The 26,545-nt window shown below is 42.2% G+C and overlaps 1 protein-coding gene across 2 annotated transcripts in view; it reads right to left on the bottom strand.

Moving 5' to 3' along the window:
• Window positions 1–26,545, bottom strand: part of HECW1 (HECT, C2 and WW domain containing E3 ubiquitin protein ligase 1) — a 319,356-nt gene that overhangs the window by 39,661 nt on the left and 253,150 nt on the right. For both annotated transcript variants that reach the window (XM_018047001.1, XM_018047002.1), the window contains 3 exons: window positions 22,295–22,415; window positions 21,407–21,520; window positions 20,208–20,360 (listed from right to left, as the gene is read on the bottom strand). In XM_018047001.1, the coding sequence (XP_017902490.1) occupies window positions 20,208–20,360; window positions 21,407–21,520; window positions 22,295–22,415 (388 nt within the window). The remainder of the gene's footprint in view (window positions 1–20,207; window positions 20,361–21,406; window positions 21,521–22,294; window positions 22,416–26,545) is intronic.

Raw genomic sequence — 26,545 nt, 5'->3', positions numbered from 1 at the left:
AAAATAATCTACTGGATATAACTTAAGCAACTTTTAGGTTTTTCATCCATCCATCCATTCAATCTTTTAACAAATCCATGAAAATGGTTTCAATAAGCCATTTGTGAGGCACTGTCTAGTTGCTGGGGTCCTTAGAGCACAACAGACAAGAGCATATAGCCTAGTGACATTATGGTTCAGGAAATTATTAGAATTCCTGAACGACTACCTAAGTCTCAGCTACAGTGACATTTTGTACTTTCTGCATGATGGTGAAATAGTAATGGCTCTGACAAATCACGTTCTCATCCTATACTGGAAGTACTGGTATAACCAGATACCAGGAATACTTGAAGCTATTTATGTAATTGGTTCTGAATTAACTGTATTGGTGAAGGAGAAGGATGGGAAGCACACACAACGTGATAAATCAACATGATGTCGGAGCTTGCAACTATGTTCTCTTCAGCTTTGCGGTTTTGAAGATTTATCAACTGATTGTATTTTCTTTGTATAATAGAATTAATTGATATTCTTTGAGATTAGAATATAAGGAGAAAGTCCCTAGAAGACTGGATGATAGGGAAAGCCAATCTTGGAGTCCACGTTTGCTACTCATCATCTGAAAACTGGAAGCCCTTCTTGTCTGTCTGTGCCCACAGAGGTCCCAAGGCATCCGTCTGATCTGTTCCCAGCCTGTGCCTGAGGGTTTGTCTCCTGGATTATGTCACACACTTTCTTAGAAATCTAGAATGATTTCCACGTGTCTTTCACATGCATATGACTGATCGTGAGATTTACATGTCTCCACCAATTCTGACCCTTCTCAGACCCTGTGTCCATTTGGGGACTTTGTTCCTGTTCTCAACTTGATTATGGTTGAACTTTTGTCTCTGGTCCACCTGAAATGTTCCTTTCAACACTTTTCCTAGACAGCTTTACTATTCTCAGTTTAGGAAATCCTTTCCAGGTGGTTGGCACTGGCCCTGGCTCTCTAGTCATCCCAGTTTCTGTTGCAATCCAACTCGTCACCCTTCCCACTGCTCTGAACATATATATCCTTTAATGAAATTGAGGTTAAACAGAAAATAAACCTTTATATAACTTATATTTTAAAAACCTCTTCTGATAGAAAGTCTTTTGAAGATGAGATGTTGCTGACTCTGTTAATTCTATTTAAACAAGTCAGTGACTTATCCAATACTTCCAATATTTTATTTTTTTTTAATGTGTATTAATCATTGCTTTATTTTTTTCCAGTTTTTTATTTTTAAAATTTTAAAATCTTTAATTCTTACATGCGTTCCCAAATCAATATTTTAAATTTTTATACTTAGAGTCAAGTCTAAGAATTTTTCAGCCCTGATATTGACCACATATTGTATCTAGCCTCAGGGCTGTATTGTTACTAGAGACTACTTTCATTTCCTTTGTCCTCAAAGCAAATTTTTAAGATGGGTATCATCCATTTCCATTTATTTAATAAGGTCATAATGTATTCATAAAACAGTCTGAGTCATGTAATCAAAGCATAATTTTTAATCCCCATGCTACATGTTAGGATGCTAAAGTAAGGTAATGTAAACAGTCTGGTCAAATAATAATGAACTTTGATCTCTTGAAAGCTTTCCTCAGTTTAAATCCTAATAAACCAGGGACATTAGAAAAATAGGAAATGACATCTCCCATCTTAGCACAGCACGGAAGCTTCTCCCATGCCTTCACCAGTGGTCACTTACACAAAATGAGCTGTGACTTCTTTTCCAAAAATGTAAGCATACAGGAGAGCTAATGGGGAAATCACAGCCTGAAAACCCAGATCTCCACAGTCTCTGCAGTGGGAACTTTTTTTTTTTTTTTTTCTTTTTTTTGAAATCCTTTAAATGTTAGGTCTACATAGCATGTCCTGGCCTCTCCACTTTTCTCTTCCCATCTTCAAATAAGGGATAATAATTTCACTTACCTACCTTGAGGGAGAATTTTAGAAAAGAGTAATTTAATGTTAATAGGTTCTTTGAAGATGAAAAAGCACTTCATAATTGCTAAGTTCTATTATATTTTAAAAACCCATCTCAAAGATATTCCTCTTTCCTTATGCTCATAACTTTGATTAATTAAAAATAATTATCCTTTCTCAACCTCATTATTTGAGTGCATTAAATATGAGGTTCCCACACCATGCCTGTTTCCTCGCTTTACCCATATTACTGCCTTCCTTTTTGGATTTTCATGTTTTCTAACATCTCACATACTGGTAAATGAAGTGAAAATCTGTCATTTCTGCCTGGGGTGATTTCATGTCTTTGTGTGAAAACTGCACAAATATCTAGCTTTCTTTTTCTGACACTTTCTGGGTGGGGCGAGGGGTCGGGGGCAGGGTCGGGGGGGCGCACATGAAGCTGCCGGCATCTGTGGCAATGTTTTCCCAAGGGTGGCGACCCTTCCTTTGGCATCAGGGTCTCTGAGATGCTTGTTCAAATACAAGTGCCCAGAGAATAGACTCTTTGTGGGGTGGGTTCTGGGAATCTGCTTTTAAAACAAGTTCTGCGGTTACTGACTAAAGTTTGAGAACCACAGACTCCAAGTCCCTCATCCTCCCACCTTTTTTTTTTAAAGACAGGAAAAAAAAGAAGTTCTGGGGAACTCCTTGGTGCTCCAGTGTTTAGGATTTCACACTTTCACTGCTGAGGGCATGGTTCAGTCCCTGGTAGGAGAACTAAGATCCCATGAGCAAAAAAAGGTCTCAGAGTCAGAAGTGAAGTTTTGCCTTAGGCATCAGTCAATGCATTCTATGCACGGGTACCACAGGAGGACGGAGTTCAAACACCTATCTCTTCCAAAAGCAGCCCTGCTTGTCCTCCTCTCAGCCCAACGACCTGCATCCATGCCTTCTCCTGCTCCATTACATAGAAGAGGGGTTCTTCCTTTTTTCCTAAGCTAATTTCCTTCTTGTGTCACCAGCCTGTCAGCAGTGACACTTGCCAGGGGCTTCCCTCCAGTCTAGAGGAAGAAGGGCTGCTCAGGTGCTGGGGTTTCTCTTTTCACTTTTGCCATAGACCTCCTTCCCTCTTGGAGAAGGAAATGGCAACCCACTCCAGTATTTCTTGCCTGAAAAATCCCATGGACAGAGGAGCCTGGGGGGCTATAGTCCATGCGGTCACAATGAGTCGGACAGGACTGAATGACTAAAGACAAGTACCTTCCCTCCTGCCTCCCCGGGGCTCCTGTCCCATCAATTTCTGTCCTCTTTTATAATTCAAGTCTTTCCCTCTCTTCTTACATTGTTTCCTCAAAACCTTGCACCCTTCGAGCTGCCCCACCCAGCTGAGCTTCCAGAAAGAGCAGTGACCAGGCTATGGATGGCTAAGACAAATGAAACCATGCAGAGCTCCCTTTAGGATGTGAGCACAGGACAAACGGGGTGGGGGTGGGGGTGCAGGTGGGAACAGTACGTTCGTCCTTGCTGTGGAGCTGCTCTGGAGTTAGCCTTTGGGAAGTGGGGTGTTGATTCTCTGCAGTCCCCCGTACTTGTAGAACGACATCTCCCTGCTCCCACGCCACACCCGTCGTGGTCTGCATTCCCTCTGCTGGGTGCACATTCCTGCCGGCTGAGTTCAGGGTTTGGCCCTAAGCTAGTCTCCCATCTCCACAGCTAATAGTGGGTTCGGCTTTGTCCTGGCATTCCTGCCAGTGGTGTGCTCTGTAATTGTCCCCTCCTCATCTGTGGGAAGACTGAGGCGTGGTATCTGTCCTCCCGCACATGCAGGCCTGCAGGGAGAGGCGGGGTGGCCTGCTGCTGGGCAGGTGACAGAACCACCTGCCTGAACACTCCTCACCTCCAACCACCCAGAAAAGCCATGGGAATCCTGATTCCTGAGGGGTGCGACTTGGCGCCAAGTTTTGCTCCTGATTGAGTCCAGGAGGCAAATGATGAAAGCAAGTGGGAGAATCACTCCTAAAGAGTACTAATAGATAATTTCATCTCTATGAATTTCTAGAACATACAAAGAAAACAGGTGCTGAAGAGATTTATTCAGAGGTTTCACAGAGTTGAGAAGGGTCAAGGATAGACTGGGAAGGACCACAAGAAGATTTCTGAGGGGACAGAAAAATTCTTTATCTTTACAGAGGTGCAGGATACAAATGTATATGTTGTTGTTTAGTCACTAAGTTGTGTCTGACTCTGCAGCCCCATGGACTGTAGCCCACCAGGCTCCTCTGTCCATAGAATTCTCCAGGCAAGAATACTGGAGTGGGTTGCCATTTCCTTCTCCAGGGGATCTTCCTGACCCAGGGGTCGAACCTTGTCTCCTGCATTGCAGGTGGATCCTTTATTGTCCTAGCTACCAGGGAAGATCGAGTAAAGGGAGGGGGCTGGCAAAATGGGAGGGAGAATGGAAGACACCAGAGGTGGAGTGAGTGAGGTGGCAGCATAGTCATGTGGCATTTCTAATACGCCAGAGGCTCACCATCCAGCACTGGGTCCTCAGAAATAGGAGGGAGCATTTAGGAATTAATGTCTAAGACAACTGTTTCTCTCTAAAACTTAGCTAAGCCATTTGAACAAAATGCAATTTTAATTGCTAAGGATTTTTAAAAGTTTACACATACTTATAATTTTTGTATCAATTCATTAATATGCTCATGGATGCTTTTAAAAATTGTCATTGATTTTGTCTTCTGGAGCAGCCAGCTCTGTTGGCGGCTCTCTCCTCATCTCATCTCCTGGGACCCATGTTGACTAAAATGTATGCTTCCATATTTTTCATCTAAATCATTTAATCATATTCTTTGTTGCTGTTCAGTCACTCTGTCCAACTGTTGTGACCCAATGGGCTGTAGCACGCCAGGCTTCCCTGTCCTTCACCATCTCCTGGAGCTTGCTCAAACTCATGTCCATCGAGTCGGTGATGCCATCCAACCATCTCATACTCTGTTGTCCCCTTCTCCTCCTGCCTTCAATCTTCGCCAGAATCAGGGTCTTTTCTGAGTTAGCTCTTCACATTGGGTGGCCAAAGTATTGAAGTTTCAGCATCAGTCCTTTCAATGAATATTCAGGATAGATTTCCTTTAGGATTGACTAGTTTGATCTCCTTGCATTCCAAGGAACCACTCAAGAGTCTTCTCCAACACCACAGTTGAAAAGTACCAATTCTTCGATTCTCAGTCTTCTTCATGGTCCAACTCTCACATGACTACAGGAGAAACCATAGCTTTGATTATATGGACTTTGGTCAGTAAAGTAACGTCTCTGTTTTTTAATATGCTGTCTAGGTTTGTCATAGCTTTTCTTCCAAGGAGCAAGTGTCTTTTAATTTCATGGCTGCAGTCACCATTTTCAGTGATTTTGGGGCTCAAGAAAAAAAGTCTGTCACTGTTTCCATTGTTTCCCCATCTATTTGCCATGAAGTGTTGAGACTGGATGCCATGATTTTCATTTTTTGAATGATGAGTTTTAAGCCAGCTTTTTCATCTTCCTCTTTCATTTTCATCAAGAGGCTCTTTAGTTCCTCTTTGCTTTCTGAATAAGGGTGGTGTCATCTGCATATTGAGGTTACTGATATTTCTCTCAGCAATCTTGATTCCAGCTTGTGCTCCATCCAGCCCAGCCTTTCACATAATGTACTATGTATATAAGTTAAATAATCAGGGTGACAATATACAGCCTTGACATACTCCTTTCCCAATTGGGAACCAGTCTGTTGTTCCATGTCTGGTTCTAATTGTTGCTTCTTGACCTCCATATAGGTTTCTTAGGAGGCAGGTAAGGTGGTCTGGTATTTCCATCTCTTGAAGAATTTCCAGTTTATTGTGATCCACACAGTCAAAGACTTTAGTGTAGTCAATGAAGCAGAAGTACATGTTTTTCTGGAATTCTCTTGCTTTTTCTGCGATCCAATGGATCACATACTAATTTATTTGTACTTACATATCTATCTATATTTATATACATACAGGTTTTGTATCATTATTTTTCAGTTTTTAAATTGTGTTGTTCATACTTTTTTGCTTTTCTTCCCTCAACAATATCTTAAAGAAATCCCCCTTCATCATCTGGTAAGATCTGACTCAGCCCGTTAACACCTCATGTCACTGTGGAGTGTAGAACTGCTGTGATGAAGTTAACTGGTCTCTGCTGATAGATACTTGGGATGCTTTTACATTCGTGTCTTCACAAACACTGCTGAAATAAACATCCTGGTATGTCTTAGGGAAGATAGGATAGCTTTTAGAAGTTTGCACTGTAGAACCACATGCTTAGGTTGGATTCCTGGTTCTTCCATTTACCAGTTGTGTTACCCTGGGCAAGTACTGAACCTGTATGGGTATCAGTTTTCTCTTTTATAAAATAGGGGGATCATAACAGCATGTGCAGCTCATGCAAAGCCTTTACAAAGAAACCTGGTCCATAATGAGGGCTCAATAAATATTAACTGTTATTATAAGAGTCCTTTTATTTCTATGAGATAGAATCATGGGCCAAAGGGTATATGGGTTTAAAAGTTATAGTATATATCATTGATTGTGCTTTGAAAAAAAGGCTACCCAAAGTCATGTTTCTACTGGAAATGCAAGAGAATAACTTTCACCCATATCCCCTTGAAAAGATATAATTCTTTTTAATTTTTTCTAATTTGTTATAAAGTGATACATCATTGTCATTTCATTTGGCCATTGATAAAGCTGAAATTCTTTTTATGGGTTTGTTGATTATTTGGATTTTTTTCTTCTCTGAACAGTTTTTTTTTCACTCTGCTGATTTTTCTAGTATTGTTTCTCTCTTCTTTTCACATTAGAAGAGCTCTTTGAAATCTATATTTTACAGATTTTCAATCTCTGATTTTTCTGATTTACAAAGATTATTCTTCAAAATCAAAATTTACCTTTTGCTTTTATGGTGTTTTTTTTTAGCCATAAAAGCTATTTTCATTTTTATACATTTAAATATATCTTTCTTTTCTTTTACAGATTCTAGGGTTCAAATCTTGACTGAAAAAGTCTCTACTATTCAAAGTTTCTGAAGTTTGTTTTCTATTCCCAAAAATGTTTGTTCTAGAATATATAGAAAGTCCTCTAGAGTTTCTTGAAGACACTTTACTGTCATATTTTTACATGCGCTTTATACTATAGAGGAATTTAATCTATTTTTTCCCCTTTTTTGGTTGCACAGTCAGCTGTGTTGGCATCATTAACTGAGTAGTCCATTCTTTTCCAACTGAGTCAAAGTGCCATCTTTGTCATATAAACCTCACACAACCTTAGGTCTTTTTCTGAATAATGCAAGTGTTGGAAAAGAGTTCTCTTTAATAGTTTTGAAAGCTTTACTAGAGGTTTCTCACAAGTTCTTAAGAAAACTGGGTTAGGAAGCAGACACAGTCACAATCAGACATGTATATTTTATGGGGACTTCTCAACTAATGTGTACACTGAGCTTCTCTAGGGCAATGCTCGGAAGGCTGCTCAGATTCAGCCAGGAATGGGACCAGAGAAGCTCTTGTAGGTGCCTAAGAAGGAGGACAGGGGCTGCTGTTGGGATGGTGTGGGGGTGGGGGAGCTTATCTGACCCATGACTCAAATGAGCAAGACACACTGAGCTATTCTTTCAGGAGGGGCCTTTGAGGGTTGAAGGGCCAGGACACATTCAATGGAATCTCATGATACTGTGGTTCCTACCTACTAATTCAGACTCTGCAGATGTAGCAAGGGATATTTAAAGTGTGTTATCCAGGACTTCTTAAGTTCCATAAAACTCTACAATTACACTTAATACCCACTTGGCCAAACTCTAAACATGCTCCAAGAGGCCTCCCTCCCACCTCTACCTCCTCTTGCTAAAGAGCTGAAAACAGATTTCTGCCACCCAGGTTGTGTCTGCTTGGAAAGGGAGAGGGCATGGCAGGGGCAGAAGGACAGGGAGGAGCCTGCTTTGCAGTTAGCAGAGGTTCTCAGAAATTCTGGCTTGAGAGGGCCCAGAATTTCTGGTTATGATACTAATAGGTTAAATTTGTCACCATCACAAACTTGAAATGAACACTCGGACCTTCTGGTGGTTGCACAGAAACTGACTAAACAACATCAGATCTCTAACTCTAGCTTCTGAAAGTTCTTCTCACACTGACAATTACGTAAAGAGTGACTCATATCACGACTTCTTAGAATGATACATTAACGAACAGTGCATGTCGACACTCTGGTGCTCTTACTCAAAAGAGTTCACCTTTTTCAGTTGTTATAGTGCATCTTAGATTTGCTCTGGGGAAAGTGGTATTCAGAATCACTGAGACAGATAAAGAATTTTCAGTGGTGATTTCAGAGAGAACAATGAGTAGAAACTTAACTGACACTCAACAATGATCTCCATTTTTCTGAATCCCAAATATTGTGAACTAAAAATTGAAATGAGAGTGAAACTCTCACAACCAAGGAGTTTGAACTGAATATTATTCCTTCTATTCATCCATTGATCCACCTACCCACCCACCCCTCTACCCATCCATTCACCGACCTACCCATCTATCCACCCATCTATCCATCCACTTATCCATCCACCCATCCATCATCCATCCACCCATCCATCTACCCATCCATCCATCTACCCACCCATCCACTCATCTACTCATCCATTCATCCTCCCTTCTTCCTTCTCTCCCTCCTGTCCTTTGTTTCTTTTCTTCCTTCCACACATATTTATTGAGTGCAAAGTCTGTAACTAGGAAAGTAAGACCTCGTTCTCTCAAATAAATAGTAAGGAGTTAGTAAGTAATAAATAGTGAGACAAATAGTAAGGAGTTACAAGTGTACAATATAAATCTAAAATATACTTTATTTTAGAGAGTGGTAAGTTCTGTCGATATAATGAGTTAAGATGTTAAATGGAGAGTTATAACTGGCTGGGCTGTTTTAAATTGAGTGCTCAGGAAAGGCACTTAGAGGAGATGTTTCAGCTGAAACATGAATCTTTCCTATCCAGGCATAAAGATCTGAAAATACATGCATTGTGTACTATTCATAATTTATTAGACATAAAAGTAAGTTTAGAGCTTTCCACATTTATAGTTTTATTTTTTATACCTCCATTCAAAATAGATGAGAACTTTTTACCTGGCATTTTTGTATGCACCATTTTATGCAAGTGGGACATTTAATATAATGAACACCCTTACTGTCTGTGGCGGTGGTGGTGGTGTAGTTGCTAAGTTGTGTCAGACTCTTGTGACCCTATGGACTGTAGCCTGCCAGGCTCCTCCATCCATGGGATTTTCCAGGCAAGAGTACTGGAGTGGGTTGCCATTACCTTCTCCGAACCCACTGTCTATAGTCCCCTACTAAATTTTGCTCATTTTTTCATTCTTCTGAAATAACTTCATTCCCACTGCTTTCACCTGAGTTTGATTCTTTATCCTCTTTTCAAACAATTATTTCAAAGAACTGCCACTTAAATCTGACACCTCCAATTTCCACTCCAATTCATCTACTTATAACCAGAGTTGACTTTCTAGAATACAGACCTACTCAAGACATTCTTTCCCCTAAAAAAATACACTGACATTTTCATGATAAAACCCATAGTCCAGTTCAGTTCAGTTCAGTCACTCAGTCATGTCTGACTCTTTGTGACCCCATGAATCGCAGCACGCCAGGCCTCCCTGTCCATCACCAACTCCGGGAGTTTACCCAAACTCATGTCCATCGAGTCAGTGATGACATCCAGCCATCTCATCCTCTGTCGTCTCCTTCTCTTCCTGCCCCCAATCCCTCCCAGCATCAGGGTCTTTTCCAATTAGTCAACTCTTTGCATCAGGTGGCCAAAGTATTGGAGTTTCAGCTTCACATCAGTCCTTCCAATGAACACCCAGGACTGATCTCCTTTAGGGTGGACTGGTTGGATCTCCTTGCTGTCCGAGGGACTCTCAAGAGTCTTCTCCAACACCACAGTTCAAAAGCATCAATTCTTTGGCGCTCAGCTTTCTCCACAGTCCAACTCTCACATCCATACACGACTACTGGAAAAACCATAGACTTGACTAAACAGACCTTTGTTGGCAAAGTAATGCCTGCTTTTGAATATGCTCTCTAGGTTGGTCATAACTTTCCTTCCAAGGAGTAAGTGTCTTTTAGTTTCATGGCTGCAGTCACCATCTGCAGTGATTCTGGAGCCCCCCAAAATAAAGTCTGACACTGTTTCCACTGTTTCCCCATCTATTTCCCATGAAGTGATGGGACCGGATGCCATGATCTTCATTTTCTGAATGTTGAGCTTTAGGCCAACTTTTTCACTCTCCTCTTTCACTTTCATCAAGAGGGCTTTTTAGTTCCTCTTCACTTTCTGCCATAAGGGTGGTGTCATCTACATATCTGAGGTTATTGATATTTCTCCCGGTAATCTTGATCCCAGCTCGTGTTTCTTCTAGCCCAGCGTTTCTCAGGATGTACTCTGCATAGAAGTTAAATAAGCAGGCTGACAACAGACAGCCTTGACATACTCTTTTTCCTATTTGGAACCAGTCTGTTGTTCCATGTCCAGTTCTAACTGTTGCTTCCTGACCTGCATGTAGGTTTCTCAAGAGGCAGGTCAGGTGGTCTGGGATTCCCATCTCTTTCAGAATTTTCCACAGTTTATTGTGATCCACACAGTCAAAGGCTTTGGCATAGTCAATAAAGCAGAAATAGATGTTTCTCTGGAACTCTCTTGCTTTTTCAATGATCCAGTGGATGTTGGCAATTTGATCTCTGGTTCCTTTGCCTTTTCTAAAAGCAGCTTGAATATCTGGAAGTTCACGGTTCACGTATTGAGGAAGCCTGGCTAAAGCCCAAAGTCCCTAGATGCCATTAAATGCCCTTCCCTATCTAGTGAAAGAAGGCTTTACAGCTATTCTTTTCTCTGTTTTGGAGTCAAACACAGCTGTCATCTGTTTGTTCACCTGTCACCCTTCTGTGAATTTCGGGCCCTCTCCCTGGAAGTTTCCTTTCCCCATCTCTGCCAGCCAACTATTCTCACTCATTTTTAAAGCTCCTTATACCTAATACCGATAACTATGTAAAGTGCTAAGTGCTATAATAGAAGTAAAGAGAGCATTTATCACATTGTATTGCAATTTGCCCAGAGGGGAAATAGAAGGGGCTAGAACCTACTGCAGTCAGGTTTTCCGGGTTCCAACCTCAGCTTGGTCTGTGATTATCTCTCTGAGTTTGCTAATGTTTGCACCTTATTTTCTTCTATAGCCTGGGTTTCTCCTATAGCTCTCGGTTATAGGGCTGTTGGAAGTGTCTAGAATAGTGCTTGGCATGTTTAACAAATTTTCAATGAATGTTTTATTGTTTAGCTTTATATTCACTTCTGTATCTTGAGAGACATAAAATCAGCATACAGTGATGATTAAAAGGGTAAAAAGATCAGCATGAGTACCTCTGCTGCTGCTGCTGCTAAGTCGCTTCAGTCGTGTCCGACTCTGTGCGACCCCAGAGACGGCAGCCCACCAGACTTCCCCTGGGATTCTCCAGGCAAGAACACTGGAGTGGGGTGCCATTGCCTTCTCCTCATTAATATGCAAATAGAAATCATAATCAAAGAATAAAGATAAGGAATTTGGAATATTACTTTAAGATTTCTAGATCAAAGACACATACAATGGACACATACAGTTAAGGAAATGGTAATACTTTTAGTGGATGAACTGAAAGTCCTGAATTGTATAGGTTCTTTTAGATATTTTTAATCCCTGTCATACACCCCTCATGGGTTTCCCACCATTTTCTGCCCCACTCTGTGACCCTGGGGATAGGCCATTATTGTTGCAGTAGTTGGAGATTCCTTGCCCTCTGGTCCATGGTCGGCTTGGCCAGTGGGACTGGTGGGTGGAAGAAGGACATTGTGCTATTTCCTGGCCTTTCTCTACCTGACTTAGGGAGGGCAGGGCTGTGTCCATATGTGACCACAGTTCCTATGGGAGGCCCAATGGGGTTCCAGCTCCACCTCCTCTCTCTTACTTGGCATGAGTGTTAGCCTTGCACATTTTAACAATGTCCTTATCAACTTGGAAATTCTGTGGTACAAATGTTGCTAGAGTTGCTCCAGGTTTCTGCTTAAAACCCATCAATCCCCACCTTTAGCAGGAATTAACATAAACCTTTAAGTTAAAGGGTCCAGAGATAAGAAAGATAGCTACAAAACACCAGAAGGAACCAGTTGGGAACAAGATGGCAATTAATCTGACCTCCGACAGACCCTGAATCTCATCAGACACTGATATTTACTATATTAGCATATTAAAAGATACACTTACCACTTCAGTACTATTGCCTGGAAAATCCCATGGACAGAGGAACCTGGTAGGCTACAGTCCATGGGGTCGTAAAGAGCTGGACACGACTGTGACTTCACTTTCTTTTCACTTTCACCCTTGACCATGACTGGATATTAAGGATCAAAAAAGATTAGGGGTGTAGCATCACACTCCCTTGAAAAAGCCTTGCTCCTTCCCTAGTAGACTAAAGCATAGGTCTCTTCATCATTAGCCTTATTTCTTCTCCTTTTGTCTTTACTCCTAAAAATTAAATCCCTCCCATCTGGTGGGTTAGATGTTGATCCGTGAACTTAGTCCTTGCTTCTCCATTCTTTGGTTATTGAATAAAGCTTGTGCTGTATCAATCTCAGCTTCAGTTTTGTTATTTGGCTGCTCTGACCAAAGGGAAGGGGAAAAAGAACCCTCCTCCTGTGCCACTGCAGAGAGCCTCTGGAGCTAGGGCCAAAGCAGGGTTCATACAACCTAACTGGGTAATACAAATGAGTGATGAAACAATTATGGGAAGTTCTTTTAGGCTGAAGTTCAAAAAAATAGATTTTCTTTTCAGTTTACTTATTATGTGTGTATAGAATCTTCACCATATTTATTCATGATAGTATCTCTCAGCACTTCACTAGGAACAAAGGGAAGGAGGTAGAAACCTCCTCTTGATTTCCAGGCTGCATCTTAGCATATGCAAAGACCACACACAGCAAGCAGGAAGCAGAGAATTTCAAGTAGCTACAGTCAGGGAGGAGCCAGCAGGGGAAGGACCTGGGGTCAGAGGCCTCTTTGCCCATCTCTGGGGTACTGCCTGGCCTGGAGGTGACTGACTGAGGCCCATGGTGCAGGCGCAGTGTGTGTAGGGCGACCTTGTGTCATAATAAGCAGAGTGCGGGCATCGTGCAGAACTCAGTGCAAAGCTCCCAGGGACATGTGTGTTTGTCGCCAGCATTGTAAGGGAGTTACAACCACAGATGACAAATGGAAGTGTGACCTTTGAACAATTTACTGCCCCTGGATTATAGGAGCCCTCTGTCTTAATGGCCCTGGTAGAAGGAAGTGGCTCATGTGACTTGTGGAACAAGCCTTATTCATGCACCCAAATGAACTGTTCTTTTGAACACCTTAAGTGCCAGGCCTGTGCTAGAGTAAAATAAGACAGATCCATCTCTGCTTTCATGGAGCTTACTCTCTAGGGGGACACAGACAAAACAGAGTGTGGGACACAGAGGAAGGCCAGTGAAAAGATAAAGAACTTGAATAATAATTTAGAAAATGACCTGTGCAAAGAGGCCTCTTCTAGCCACACCAGAGCAACGTTTCCATCCAGGGTGATGTTTAATCCTGTAAAGCTGATCGATTTTCTCTCTGTTTATTTCTGGCCTACAGGCCTGTCTGCGGAGGGAAGAGAGGGCAGGGGGTGGGAGTCACTTCCCTTCCAGGCAGACTCCTGTCCTGGCCCAACCTGTGTTAGGGACAATTTCCAGCTTTACAAAGTCAAGGCTCTGACTGTGAGGAGCCCTGTAATCTTTTGGTCTCTGTTTTCTCATGAGTGATATGTTGGTCATAGTAAGTGTCATCTTCCTCACCGCCCATGTGGACTGTGGGACGAAGTGTCCTGGGGAGTGAGGGAAGGAAGAGGGCCAGGCGCCGACATCTGGGATCAGCCACAGCCCCACCCACTCGGCCGATGGGTCAGCGCCACCTGGCTGGGTCAATGCCTGAGAACTCAGGGTTCAGGTTTCCTCAGTGGCGCCGTCCTGCCCCCTCCCTCACTGCCACAATCACAGTGACAAAGCCTCAGGCAGGGGCCTCAGCACCCACTTGCTGCCACACTTTGTGCAAGGCCTGGAGTGACTTCATGCGGCTGTTGAACCTTCCTGGGTGCACTACTGTCAAAATGGCCCAGCACTTGGGTGCCCTCACTTTTCTTGGTAAAACCATTTGCCCTGGGGTGCAGAACGGCTCACAGGAAAACATCCAGAAGGAATAACTGCAGCGCTACCATCTGGTTCAAATGCCCACAGCCCAGCAGGGCTTCCTTTTCAAAGCTAAAGCAGACTTGGCCCCAGTGGTTCAAGTTCTGTCCACTGGTTGTGACTGCCTCTCTCCCCTAGGACCTCTGAGGCACTAATGAAACACGAGCCCCACCCTATGTGAGGGTCATGGTTCAATCTGGGACCAGTTCTGGCTTTGCATTTGGGCTTTTCTGTCAGTCAGGGGCTTAGGAGACTGAGGTTCAGAGTCAGAGCCTCAGGGCAGAGAGGAGGTCCCAGATTGCTCCATAACAACTCACCATTCAATGTGAACTCTCACCTGCCTGAGCTCTGTTCAGATTGCTAGTTGCTCAGAAAGTTCCCTGCCATTTTGCTTCTGGGCTACACAGCAAATATTTCCAAGGTAGGAACAGCAGTGGGTGAAAGTCCTCAAGTCCTTTCCTTTGCAAAGACAGCAGGTAACTAGCACTTCGGGCCAGACTTTGTCACATTTTGACTTTTATGAAGGATCCATCCAGAGAGCTTTGCTAATTCTTACAACATCTCTGAGGTTTCCTTCCTCCAGGTTCTCAGATGTAACTGACACATCGACACGGCCTCATCCAGCCGGAGATGTTCAGAGACAACAGAGCCTGCCTGAGAACAGGGTCCAGGCAGCTGGCAAGGCATCTGTTGAGGCCACTCTTAAGTGGTAATGAGTTGGCCAGAAGGCCAGTGAGCCTCCTGTGCATTCCCCCAGGACTTTTTGTCTGTAGCCTTCCCTATGTCACTCCTGGGCTTGGCCCCAAGGTTTCCTCCAGAACACTCGGTCCCCTTTACACCACTAGGGCACTTAACCTCATGAACCTTTGTCACTATCCAAACACAGCTCCTGTGATCATCCCCTGATGTCCTAAGCTCTGTCCTCCCAATCCTGTGCTCTGGATCCCTGGGGACCCCCTTCTATTGTCTGTATGCCCCATCCAGCTTCTGCCTTCTTGGACTGCCTTCTTCCCCACGAGCAGGTCTTCACTGGAGCACCTCCATTCCTGTCCTACTCCTCCCAAGCTGGGGCACTCTGGCCACTCATTCTCAGCTTCCCCCAGGGACCTGGGGCCCTGGCCACCCTGGACTCATCAGTATCCTCCACCTCTGTGAGCTCCCATCTCCTCCTCTCCTCCCTCCTCCTGGGCCAGTCTGCCTGTGATGTTGTTGCTGTTCAGTTGCTCAGTCATGTCCAGCTCTTTGTGGCACCATGGACTGCAGCACACCAGGCTTCCCGGTCCTTCACCAACTCCTGGAGCTTGCTCAAACTCATGTCTGTTGAGTCAGTGATGCCATCCAACCATCTCATCCTCTGTGGTCCCCTTCTCCTCCTGCCTTCAATCTTCCCCAGCATCAAGGTCTTTTCCAATGAGTCAGATCTTAGCATCAGGTGGCCAAAGCATTGGAGCTTCAGCTTTAGCATCAGTCCTTCCAATGAATATTCAGGATTGATTTCCTTTAGGATGGACTGGTTTGATCTCCTTGCAGTCCAGGGGACACTCAAGAGTCTTCTCCAACACCACAGTTCAAAAACATCAATTCTTCAACGCTCAGCCTTCTTTACATCCAACTCTCACATCCATGCTGACAACTGTAAAAACATAGCTTTGACTAGACAGACCTTTGTCAGCAATGTAATGTCTCTGCTTTTTAATATGCTGTCTATGTTTGTCATAGCTTTTCTTCCAAGGAGCAAGCGTCTTTTAATTTCATGACCGTGTTAGTATTTCCCAATCTCAGTTTCCAGCCCAGATTTCCAGGGCAATATTCCAGGTATTTACTAATATACCCACCTGCTTATAATGGAACCTGCAATTTCTACCTGTCAAAGAGTGAATTCCTCCTCTTTCCTCTAAGTATTGTCTATTTCATGTAATTCTCATCACAGTGAACATCCCAAACTGTCCCATGATGCAACCAGAAACCTTGGACTTTTTCTATATTTCTCTCTCCCTCTCACCTCAACAGTCAAACAGTAAAACAACTAGCTGAGTCTCTTCTGCCTCTGAGACGTTCTTAAGGTTAGTCCCCTCCTTTCTCAGACCCCACCTCTGCCTCAGTTTGAATTCTGTTTCTCCCTGTGACGTACCAACCGCTCTGGAGCTGGTCTCAGCTCTTTCCAGCCTTTTGTCCTTTAAATTTTCCCTGCGCTATGACAAGATTTACTTTTTAAAAACACAAACCCAGTGACAGTATTCTCTTTATGTGATGAGACCATCTGCCTCTCTCTTCGTCTCCAGCCTCATTCCCACAACCCCCAAAGCCATTTTCTGTTCTGATCTGTCTACACTGCTTGCCAAAGGCTCCATTTCCTCTCACACCTTTCAATTCTTGTTTCCAATATTGGCTCCTCAAAACACTTTTCTCCTCTGCTCTGTTGATTCTCCTACTCAACTATCAGTAAAGATTGGCACATATATCTACTTTTCATAAAAAAAAAAAAGCAAAAGAAAGAAAAAAAAGACAGCACAATTATTCCCTTTTTATGAGATTCCCTGGTTTTACTCCCCACTGCACCATCCCCTACCTTGGGCTGAGTGAGACACTTTCCTTCATGATTTAATACAATTTCCAGGCTTATATATGTATCTCAGCCTTACACACACACATGTATTATATACGTATAACTTGGCATTTAAGATACTATAGTGGAATTACAGATTTACTCATGTGCTCTCTCCCTTTGAGGGAAGAAATCTCGTTCACTTTACTTCTGTATTCACCCAACACACAGCATGTACTTGATTTACAATTGTTCAGTTAACGAATGTATCCCCACAATACCCAGCAAAGTCCTATATGCTGTAATGTTTGTGAAAGCATTTCCTCAGTGACTGCTAACTCTAATTCATGACCTCTAAGACACCATCTTAAATTTCATGCACATAGACTGAGAGAATTGGGGGATTATATGAAGTATAATCTGTGTACCTATATAGTCTTTAAAATATTATTTATTGATTTATTTATTTTTGGCTGTGCTGGGTCTCCATTGATGCGTGTGGGCTTTTCCTAGTTGTGAGTGGGGGCTGCTCTCTAGTTGTGCTGTGCGCATTTCTCATTGTGGTGGCTTTTCTTGTGGCAAAACAATGAGCTCTGGGTGCGCAGGCTGCAGTAGTTGCAGCACATGGGCCCAGCAGTTGCGGTTTGTGGGCTCTACAGCTCTTGGGCTGCAGTAGTTTTGTGAATAGGCTTAGTTGCCCTGAGGCATGTGGAATCTTCCCAGACCAAGGATCAAACCTGTGTACCCTGCATGAGCAGGAGGCTTCTTAACCACTGGACCCAGGGAAGTCCCACATATATTCTTTTTTCATGGGGGTATGGTACTCTCCACTGTCCGAGTGAACCCTACCGGAATGTGACTAAGTTAGAGCTGGTCTTCAATTCTTAGCCCTAAATCTTATCTGTAGTGACTTGCTGCTCTGCCCACACCACCAGGGGTGTTTCTGCCTCCCAAGCTACATCATCCACTTATTTGATAAGTTACATGAAAAGGAACAACAAAGGCAAAAAGCAACAAAAAAGGAACAACATTTGCTTCTTCACTTGTGCCAAACACTTGAAACACATCCTCTGAGCAGGCACATGCCTTGCTCAGCTCAAGAGCTGACTCATACACATCAGTGAAGTTAGATCACTCCTTCACATCACACACAAAAACAAACTCAAAATGGCTTGAAGATGCAAATATAACACTTGACACTATAAAACTCCTAAAAGAGAACACAGGCAAAACATTCTCTAACATAAATTGGCCAAAGTTTTCTTATGTCAGTCTCCCAAGGCAAGATAAATAAAAGGAAAAATAAACAAATGGGACCTAATCAAACTTACAAGCTTTTGCACAGCAAAGGAAACCATAAACAAAACAAAAGACAATCTATGGATTAGGAGAAAATATTTGCAAATGATGCGGCTGATAAGGGCTTAATTTCCAAAATGTACAAATAGCTCATACAACTCAATAACAAAAAGCAAACAATGCAATAAAAAAATGGGCAGAAGATCTCGAGAGACATTTCTCCAAAGAAGACATACAGATGGCCAGTAAGCACGTGAAAGGATGCTCAACATTGATTAGTATTATAGAAATGCAAGTCAAAACTACAATGAGGTACCACCTTACACAGATCAGAATGGCCATCATTTTAAAGTCTACAAATAATAAATGCTGGAGGGAATATGGTGAAAAGCGAATCCTCCTACACTGTTGGTGGGAATGTAAATTGATGCAGCCACTATGGAGAACAGTATGGAGGTTCCTCAAAATACTAAAAATAGAGTTACCATATGATCCAGCAACCCCATGCCTGGGCATATATCCGGACAAAAGAATAATTCAAAAAGATATATGTACCCTTATGTTCGAAAAGATACATGAATCCTTATGTTCATAGCCACACTATTTACAATCGCCATTACGTGGAAACAACCTAAATGTCCATCAAGAGGTGAACGGATAAAGAAGATGGGGTGCGTACACAATGGAATACTCCTCAGCCACAAAACGAAAGAAAGAAGGCCATTTGCAGCAACCTGGATGGACCTAGAGAGTATCACGCTAAATGAAGCAAGTCAGAAAGAGAAAGACAAATACCATATGATATCACTTACACGGAGAATCTAAAATACAACACAGATGAACTTATCTTTGAAACAGAAACAGACTCAGACATAAGAGAACAGACTTAATGGTTGCCAAGTGGGAGAGTAGGGGAGGAGGGATGGGTTGGGAAGCTGGGATTAGCAGATGCAAACTATTATATATAGAATGGATAAACAACAAGGTCTTATTATATTGCACAGGGAACTATATTCAATATCCTGAGATAAACCATAATGGAAAAGAATATGAAAGATATATATATATATATATATATATACACTTGTATAACTGAATCACTTTATTGTAAAGTAGACATTAACACAACATTCTAAATCAATTATAGTTCAATAAAATAAACTTTAAAAAAATTAAAGAAAAAGAAGAACTCAGAGGTGAGAGTGGAGAGAGAAGTTGTGGGCTGTAGCTGGCAGCCTTAGCAGAGGTGGGTTGTTCTGATACTATGAAATCAAATTATGGGGATTTGGGCTGTAAGCCCAGTGGCCAAGTGTTACCCCAGAAGCTCCCTTCGCCAGCAGCCCCATGACACATCACCAGTAAGTTATGTCAGATAAGAACCATGTCAGCAGTTTCCAGGACTCATTTCCCTCCTGATTACAGGAGCTCCTGCAGTGAAATCAGGGGTACTTTTCAAGTCATGTGTTGGGGTGACAAAACAGGAGAGTGCATGCATCCTAGTTGTCCCATGCAGTTTTCTGGAGATTTCCACCCATATCTGAGGTATCTCAGCTACAGAAGTGCACAGAATTGACCAATACTCATCTTTTTACTCATTTCAGTAAGTGGTAATTGCCTCAAGATGAGAGGACCAAAGACATGTTGCACTTTTAAGTCAGAAGGATGCTAAGAGATCATCTAACCTAATAGCGTTATTTTAAAGCAAGATGCAGAAGCTGATGGCCACAGTGCAAAAGCCATCAGTCCAAGATCAGAGAATCTCAAACACATGAATACCTTCAAGAACCCCTCCCTGGGAACGCTTAGGATTTTAGTAGAATTATCAACACTCAGGACCTATATCTACTCACCTCAGTGTTTCTTCAGAAGAAAAACTGTAGTATCTTACATCAATGTGCAGTTGATAGGAAATTTGCAGCATCTTTAGTGATTCATTTTGTATTCTGGGTGAAACCTAGCAGAGAATTTTGTTTCCAGTGCTTTGTCGTTTACTCTCATCACCCCTCATGACATCGGGCCACTGCTTCAAACACAGTGATCCTCAAGGAATACCACTGACTTCTGACTGAGAAAGACCAGAACTTTCCAAGATGAGAAAATGAAAATTCCAGCTCTTACCATTCAAGATGGTTTTCTACAAAGGCAGACATGGGGCTGATCTGCACGGTGTAGGTGTCATTGGCAGAGTACTCGAAGAGTCCGTAGTAGGGGTTAAAGAGCTCCTGAGACAGAAGGAAGAAGAATTCTCTCGAAGGACCACTGTAGTCCAGGCTGCAAAGGAAGCAGAGGTCCAGGAAGCTCATTACATGAGGGAGGTGGGGGACCTGTCTCTATGCAGGACCTGGCTTGCCCTTTCAGACTCAGTGAGAGGAAAGTAGAGGGCAGCCTCTGCTCTTTACAGTGGATCCCAAGGGAAGTCTAATTTGCTGAAGAAAATGAGGATGCAGTGATTGGTTTGAGGATGATGTTCTTAAACATTTATGGCAGTGTTCCTTAAACTTCTTCCTCAATTATATCACACCTACTGGATAAAACACACAGCTGGTCCACAGCTGGACTTTGTCGTGGGAGACAGAAAAGAATTTCTTGCGATGGTGCATGTGCATGAATTGAAAATACTTTCTGCTAAGTTGATCCTGCTATGCCCTCCTGGGTGGGCTTGCTTTCCACAGTTGAGATGGTTTGCTATGAAATCACTGAAAGTACATGAAGAATTTGGTAAGCAGTCATATATGTGCTTCCCTGGAGGCTCAGTCATTAAAGAATCTGCCCACAAGGCTGCAGACCAGAGGACCTGGGTTTGACCCCTGGGTTGGGAAAATCCCCTGGAGCAGGAAATGGCAACCCACTCTAATATTCTTGCTTGGTAAACCCCATGCTAGAGGAGCCTGGCTGGCTACATCCATGGGGTTGCAAGACTTAGCAACTCAACCACTACCACCACCACCAGCCATACATGTGCACTCTTGGGGGAGAGTCATTTGATCAGATACTCAGAGGGGTGGGTACACCAAGGGGATACCTTTCAGGGTATAAACTGAGAAGGTAAAGATCTAGTAGATTGGTCTATATTTTGGGCTTATACTTTGACCACGTGACCTCAGATTCTAGAACATGCCAATCATCTTAGGCTTTTGGAGAACATGAAATTCAAAGATTGGCAACACCTGGAGAGAAAGGTCTCCTGGGAGGACATGATCAGAACCACCTTGGGGCAAAGGCTTAGAGACACCCTGCTCCCTGAGGAAAATTGCTCAAGACCTGGGGGCTCTGTCTACCCACACTGAGGTGTCTGCATGAAAGTGCTGGCGACTCACCCCTCCTCTCCAACAAAGGTGATGTAGAGCTTGTTTCGCTGGAGCTCCTTCCGGGAATAGGCCATCACCTGATTGAAGGTTCCCTCCAACAGGTGGTCTCGACGAATGATGAGCCTAGAAATGAGAAGCCATGTGGGCGGGCAGCTGGTGCTTGGGCTCCAATGTTGGGGAGTGTTCTAGGTGAGATGTGGGGGCCCAGGTTGAGTCTCACTCCCTAGACTCCTCATCAAGGTACAGATTCCATCAGTTCAACCACGGACTTACTCTGACACTCTTTTCAAAATGATAAAAGCACCAGGACAACACATACCAGTTCATAATGGGACACATTCCATCCATATTATACTATCGTCATTATATATATATATATACACACACACATACACACATATATAATCAATTCTAAGAAGAATCTCTTAAGCTGAATTCTTAAATTTGGGTTCTGCTTTTCAAGATGAAAATAGTAATCACAGAGCAGGGAGAAACAATTTCTTACTTAGATCCCCAAATCAAAGCTTTTTGACTAATGAGTAGTTAAATTTGTCCCAAAAATATGTAAAGGGAAACATAAGAGTTTTTATTTAGTTCAAGTTTCCTTCTTTTCTGAGAAGGCCTGCCATTGATTTTATACATGGTTTTGTCTGAAATCTACTGTTCTTCCTCTCTCTCCTTACCTTCTCTTCCTGCCTCCCTTCCAATTTCTTAACCTCCTTTCTTCTTTCCAACTTCCTAACTTTTTCTCTCCTCAATTCTATGACCATGACTGATGTCATACCATGGTATCCGATGTCCAGACAAATATTACCAAGTTATAGAGGAGAAAACGATAGAAACATCTTGCAACTGAATTCAGTGCCAAGCTCAGTGGAGCTCAATTAAATCACTCACTTAATTTTCCCTGGTCCCTGACCAAATCCTTTGGCTTCCAGTTTCCGGTAGAAATTGCGGAGCTTGGCCTCAAAGTCTCTCCTGTAGGGTGAAGGGGCTCTTGCACTGGCTCTCTGTAAACCTGCAGAGAGAAGCACATACGCTGAAGGTCATCACTTTTTACTGAAGAACAAATATGCAGAGAGCAGTGGTAGTGGGAGGACCCACCAGAGGCACAATCCTTCAGGAAGTTTCCCTATCACTCCCTCAGTCACTTTGATAATACCAGAAATAATACGATGCAGAGAAAAATAAATTCTGATGACAATAAATACTTATATCTTACACTGCATTTCAAATTGTATCTCTCTTCAAAATACCTGGATGAGTATATTTCTTGGCTTAATTTACTTACATATTTGAAAATGACATAAATCAAATTAGGCTCTTATAAGTTGCTATAAGTGAATGTAACTACAATGGAGCAACCAAGACTGTAATATATGTGTATATTGCACTTCTCTAACTATATTGACCTTGATGCTTATATAAACATACCTGTCCACTAGAGCACAGAGTATCTAGGGGTTTATATTAGATTATCATGTACCATAAAAGCAAAATTATTAAGAATATTATTATTAATAGTAATTCCTTACTCTTTATAGAAGGAACTTTTGTATCACTTAGAATGCTTTGTAAATGCTTTATTATCTTTATACACCTTTCAGTGAAAAAAGGACTGGAAAAGATAATATTCCTTTGCAAGTTTCCCAGATGGCTAGCATCACAGTTTGCTCTTGCAACAACAAATGTTTAGTTTATGTTCCAGATATTGAATTTATAATCTGGAGAAGACTGACACCATCAAACTCACAGAAATGAGAATATAATTACAGGTTGAGACAATTGCTACCCATAAAGGAAGAGAACTCAGTTCTCTGAGATCACAGGACACTCTAGCCAAGTTCAGGAAGGCTTCCCTGGGAAACATGTGAAGAATGAGGAGGCATGAATTAGACTGACTGAGTTAGGAAAGGCTTCTGTTTAGCCAAGAGAAGAGATGAGCTGGGAGAAGATTCTAGGTAGAGCACCAGCATGTGCAAAGGTACTGAGGCAGGGTGGAGAGCGGTGCTCCAGTTTATCTGGAGCACTGGGAGTGAGGACCAGAATGATGTAAAACAAAGCTTGGGAGGGGGGCAGGAGACAGGTCAAACAGGATAAGGTATTTTCTTTTAAATAATTAAACGATTTTGTTTAATGTTAAACACAACAGAAAGTTAGTGTGTAGGGGCCAAGATGACGCATCTGGAGTTATAGAAACCTCAGTCTTTCTGCAGCAGAGAGAGAAAACCAGAGAGGTCCAGAATGGATTTGGCCCACCTAAACTGGACTAGGGTGGTGTCAGTGGAGATGAGAATAGGATAGATTGGAGATGTGTTTAGGAGGCAATGAACTGGATATAGGTAGTAAGTAAAGGTGAGTTTCAGACATTATAATGAAATGGACTTTGGTGACTTTCACTGAGATGGGGACAAATGGAAGAAGCACAAATTTGTGGGGAGATCACAAGCTTGGTCTTTGATGGTGATACCTTTGACTATTTGATTGGAAAGAGACATAGTTTGAAAGAGAGGAGAATAAAACCTGGCACTGAGTCTTGAGGATGGTAGGAAGGGAAGGATGAGTCTGCAGAGGTGGCCAAAGACACAGATGAAATGCCTACAGTGGTGTCACCAAAGCCAACTGAAGAGGTGACTTATGAGAAGGAACCAGGCCACCATTTGAAGAGGAAAGTGTCTTTACTGAAATGCCAGGTTTCAGAATGTAGGTAAAACTAGAATACCAGTCTGTAGGTGCAAGTATAATTTTCTTCTAGCAGATGTCAGTGTATTTTATAAGATGACTTTCTCACTGCTGGTACTACCACTACGCCCGTGGTCACTACTATGTATTTCTTTAATAATTTATGCTTCATGAGGTGCTTTGGCATGCATGAGCCACTATCTCTGTTGCCTCAGGTAAAAGTCATAAAGGTCTAGAAATGTGGGAATTGTAAAAGTTAGCATCAAATATTTGGATTACACACTCTGAGATCCTGTGATCAAAGCTAGGAGAGTAAAGAATTAAGGACTTTGATACATAAATTGGATGATTGTTTGAATTCATGGTGTCAGTAATGTCTGACACCAGACAGCTATTAGGAATGCTGATTCCTTTTAAAAAAAGCTTACCCAAATAATTCTCATTTAGCGAATAACTCTTTATACTCCCTTAGTTTTTCTATTTGCAAGATGGTATCTTCAGCATGTAATGATGTCAAAACCATACTCTAGTGTCAGAAGTTTGGACCAAAGTGTAGACATGTTGGGGCTTGCCAGGTGGCTTTGTGGTAAAGAATCCACCTGCCAATGCAGGAGACCTAAGAGTCATGGGTTTGATCCCTGGGTCAGGAAGATCCCCTAAAGGAGGGCATGACAACCCACTTCAGTATTCTTATCTAGAGAATCTCATGGACAGAGGAAACTGGCTGGCTACAGTCCATGAGGTTGCAAAGTCAGACACGACTTAGAATGCATGCACATAGACACATTATCAGACTGGGACCAAACATCATGCAGACACACAAGTCCCCTAAATGGGAATGCTCTGCTCTCCAGAAGTAAGTCATCCTGTGCACACCAGAAACAGCTGATTGTGCTGATGCTGCCTCTGACAAAGCTCCCGGTCCTCCCTTTCCCAAGCATGTCATCTTAGTTATATTGTATGTCAGAGGAAGCACTCACAGAACATTTCCTCAACAATGCCACTGATACACTTATGGAGGAAAGGATAACAAAGAGAAACTGACTTAAAAACATTTTAGGATTAGCAAAACTACCTCTGGGAGATAGTTCTGAATGACACGATGGGGGTGCACCAAACAAAAAGGTATTCCAGTTTTAAGAACTGACTCCTTGGAAAAGACCCTGATGCTGGGAAAGATTGAAGCAGGAGGAGAAGGGGATGACAGAGGACGAGATGGTTGGATGGCATCACCGACTTGATGGATGTGAGTCTGAGTAAACTCTAGGAGTTGGTGATGGACAGGGAAGCCTGGCATGCTGCAGTCCCTGGGTTCACAAAGAGTCGGACTTGACTGAGCAATTGAACTGAACTGAGATATTCTAGACCTATGGCAGTATTGAGTGACACCAGCTGAGTGAGACATCCCTTCTGGGGGACAGAGCATATTGCTAAATTTGGTTTCTCTTCTGCATTTCCCCACTGGCTTCAAAAGCAAAGTTTGAACTCTGACTTTAGAGGTTATGAGATAGGATGTTACTAGATTTTTCGAAACTAATGTCCTTTACTAAATTTTAAAGTTATAAAAATAAATTTGAGTTTACCACAAACATCCATGACAACATGATACTGCAAATCAAGACAATAGGGGAAAATCTTTCAATATCTGGATCTTGTTTGGGAGTATTAATTTGTCTTAAGCTAATTATCTTGATGAACCCAGGAAATAATAGTTTCTCTTTTTGCTAAACAGTTCAATATACACTTCCTCATTTGGAATGGAAAATACCCACAAACAGTATCATGAGTAAATTCATTCTAAGAAAACTTCAGGGGAACGATTTCATACCATTTTAAAAAATTCTTAGACATCTTCATGGGGATATAAAGGTGGTCCCTAGTTAGTATGGAACCTAGCAACTCCTTTACAACTTAACAAAAAAAATACTCAAATTGGTAGCTAATAACATTCTGACTCATAAGGCCGAATGTCCTAGAAAGAGCTCTTCCCTTTTAAATGCTTTGAGAATATGCTTCAGAAAAATACAGCAATTTAGAGCAGGGGCCCACAGACTTTGTTGGTAAAGAGTCAGACAGCAAATATTTTAGATGCTGGGGGTCCTATGGTGTCTGTCACTACTACTCAGCTCTGCTGTTTGTAGCATGAAAGTTGCCACAAAAAATATACAAACATTCATGTCAATGTATGGCAAAAACCACCACAATACTGTAAAGTAATTGGCCTCCAATTAAAATAAATAAGTTAATTTAAATAAGAAAAAAATATATAAACAGGTGTCACCGGGGTCCAGTAAATCTTACTGATAGACAATGAAACATGAATTTCATTACAATTTTCACATCATGAAATATTAGTTTTACAATAGATGTTTCCAAATCATTTAAAAATGCAAACATGTAATAGCTTGGGGGCATTACTAAAACAGGTGGCAGTGTGTCAACAACCAACTTTGTGTGCGGACGATC

The sequence above is a fragment of the Capra hircus genome, chromosome 4 (assembly GCF_001704415.2).
Source record: "Capra hircus breed San Clemente chromosome 4, ASM170441v1, whole genome shotgun sequence".
Lineage (NCBI taxonomy): Eukaryota > Metazoa > Chordata > Mammalia > Artiodactyla > Bovidae > Capra > Capra hircus.
Note: the sequence above shows the minus strand (reverse complement) of the source record. Positions and strands in the feature narration are given on the sequence as shown.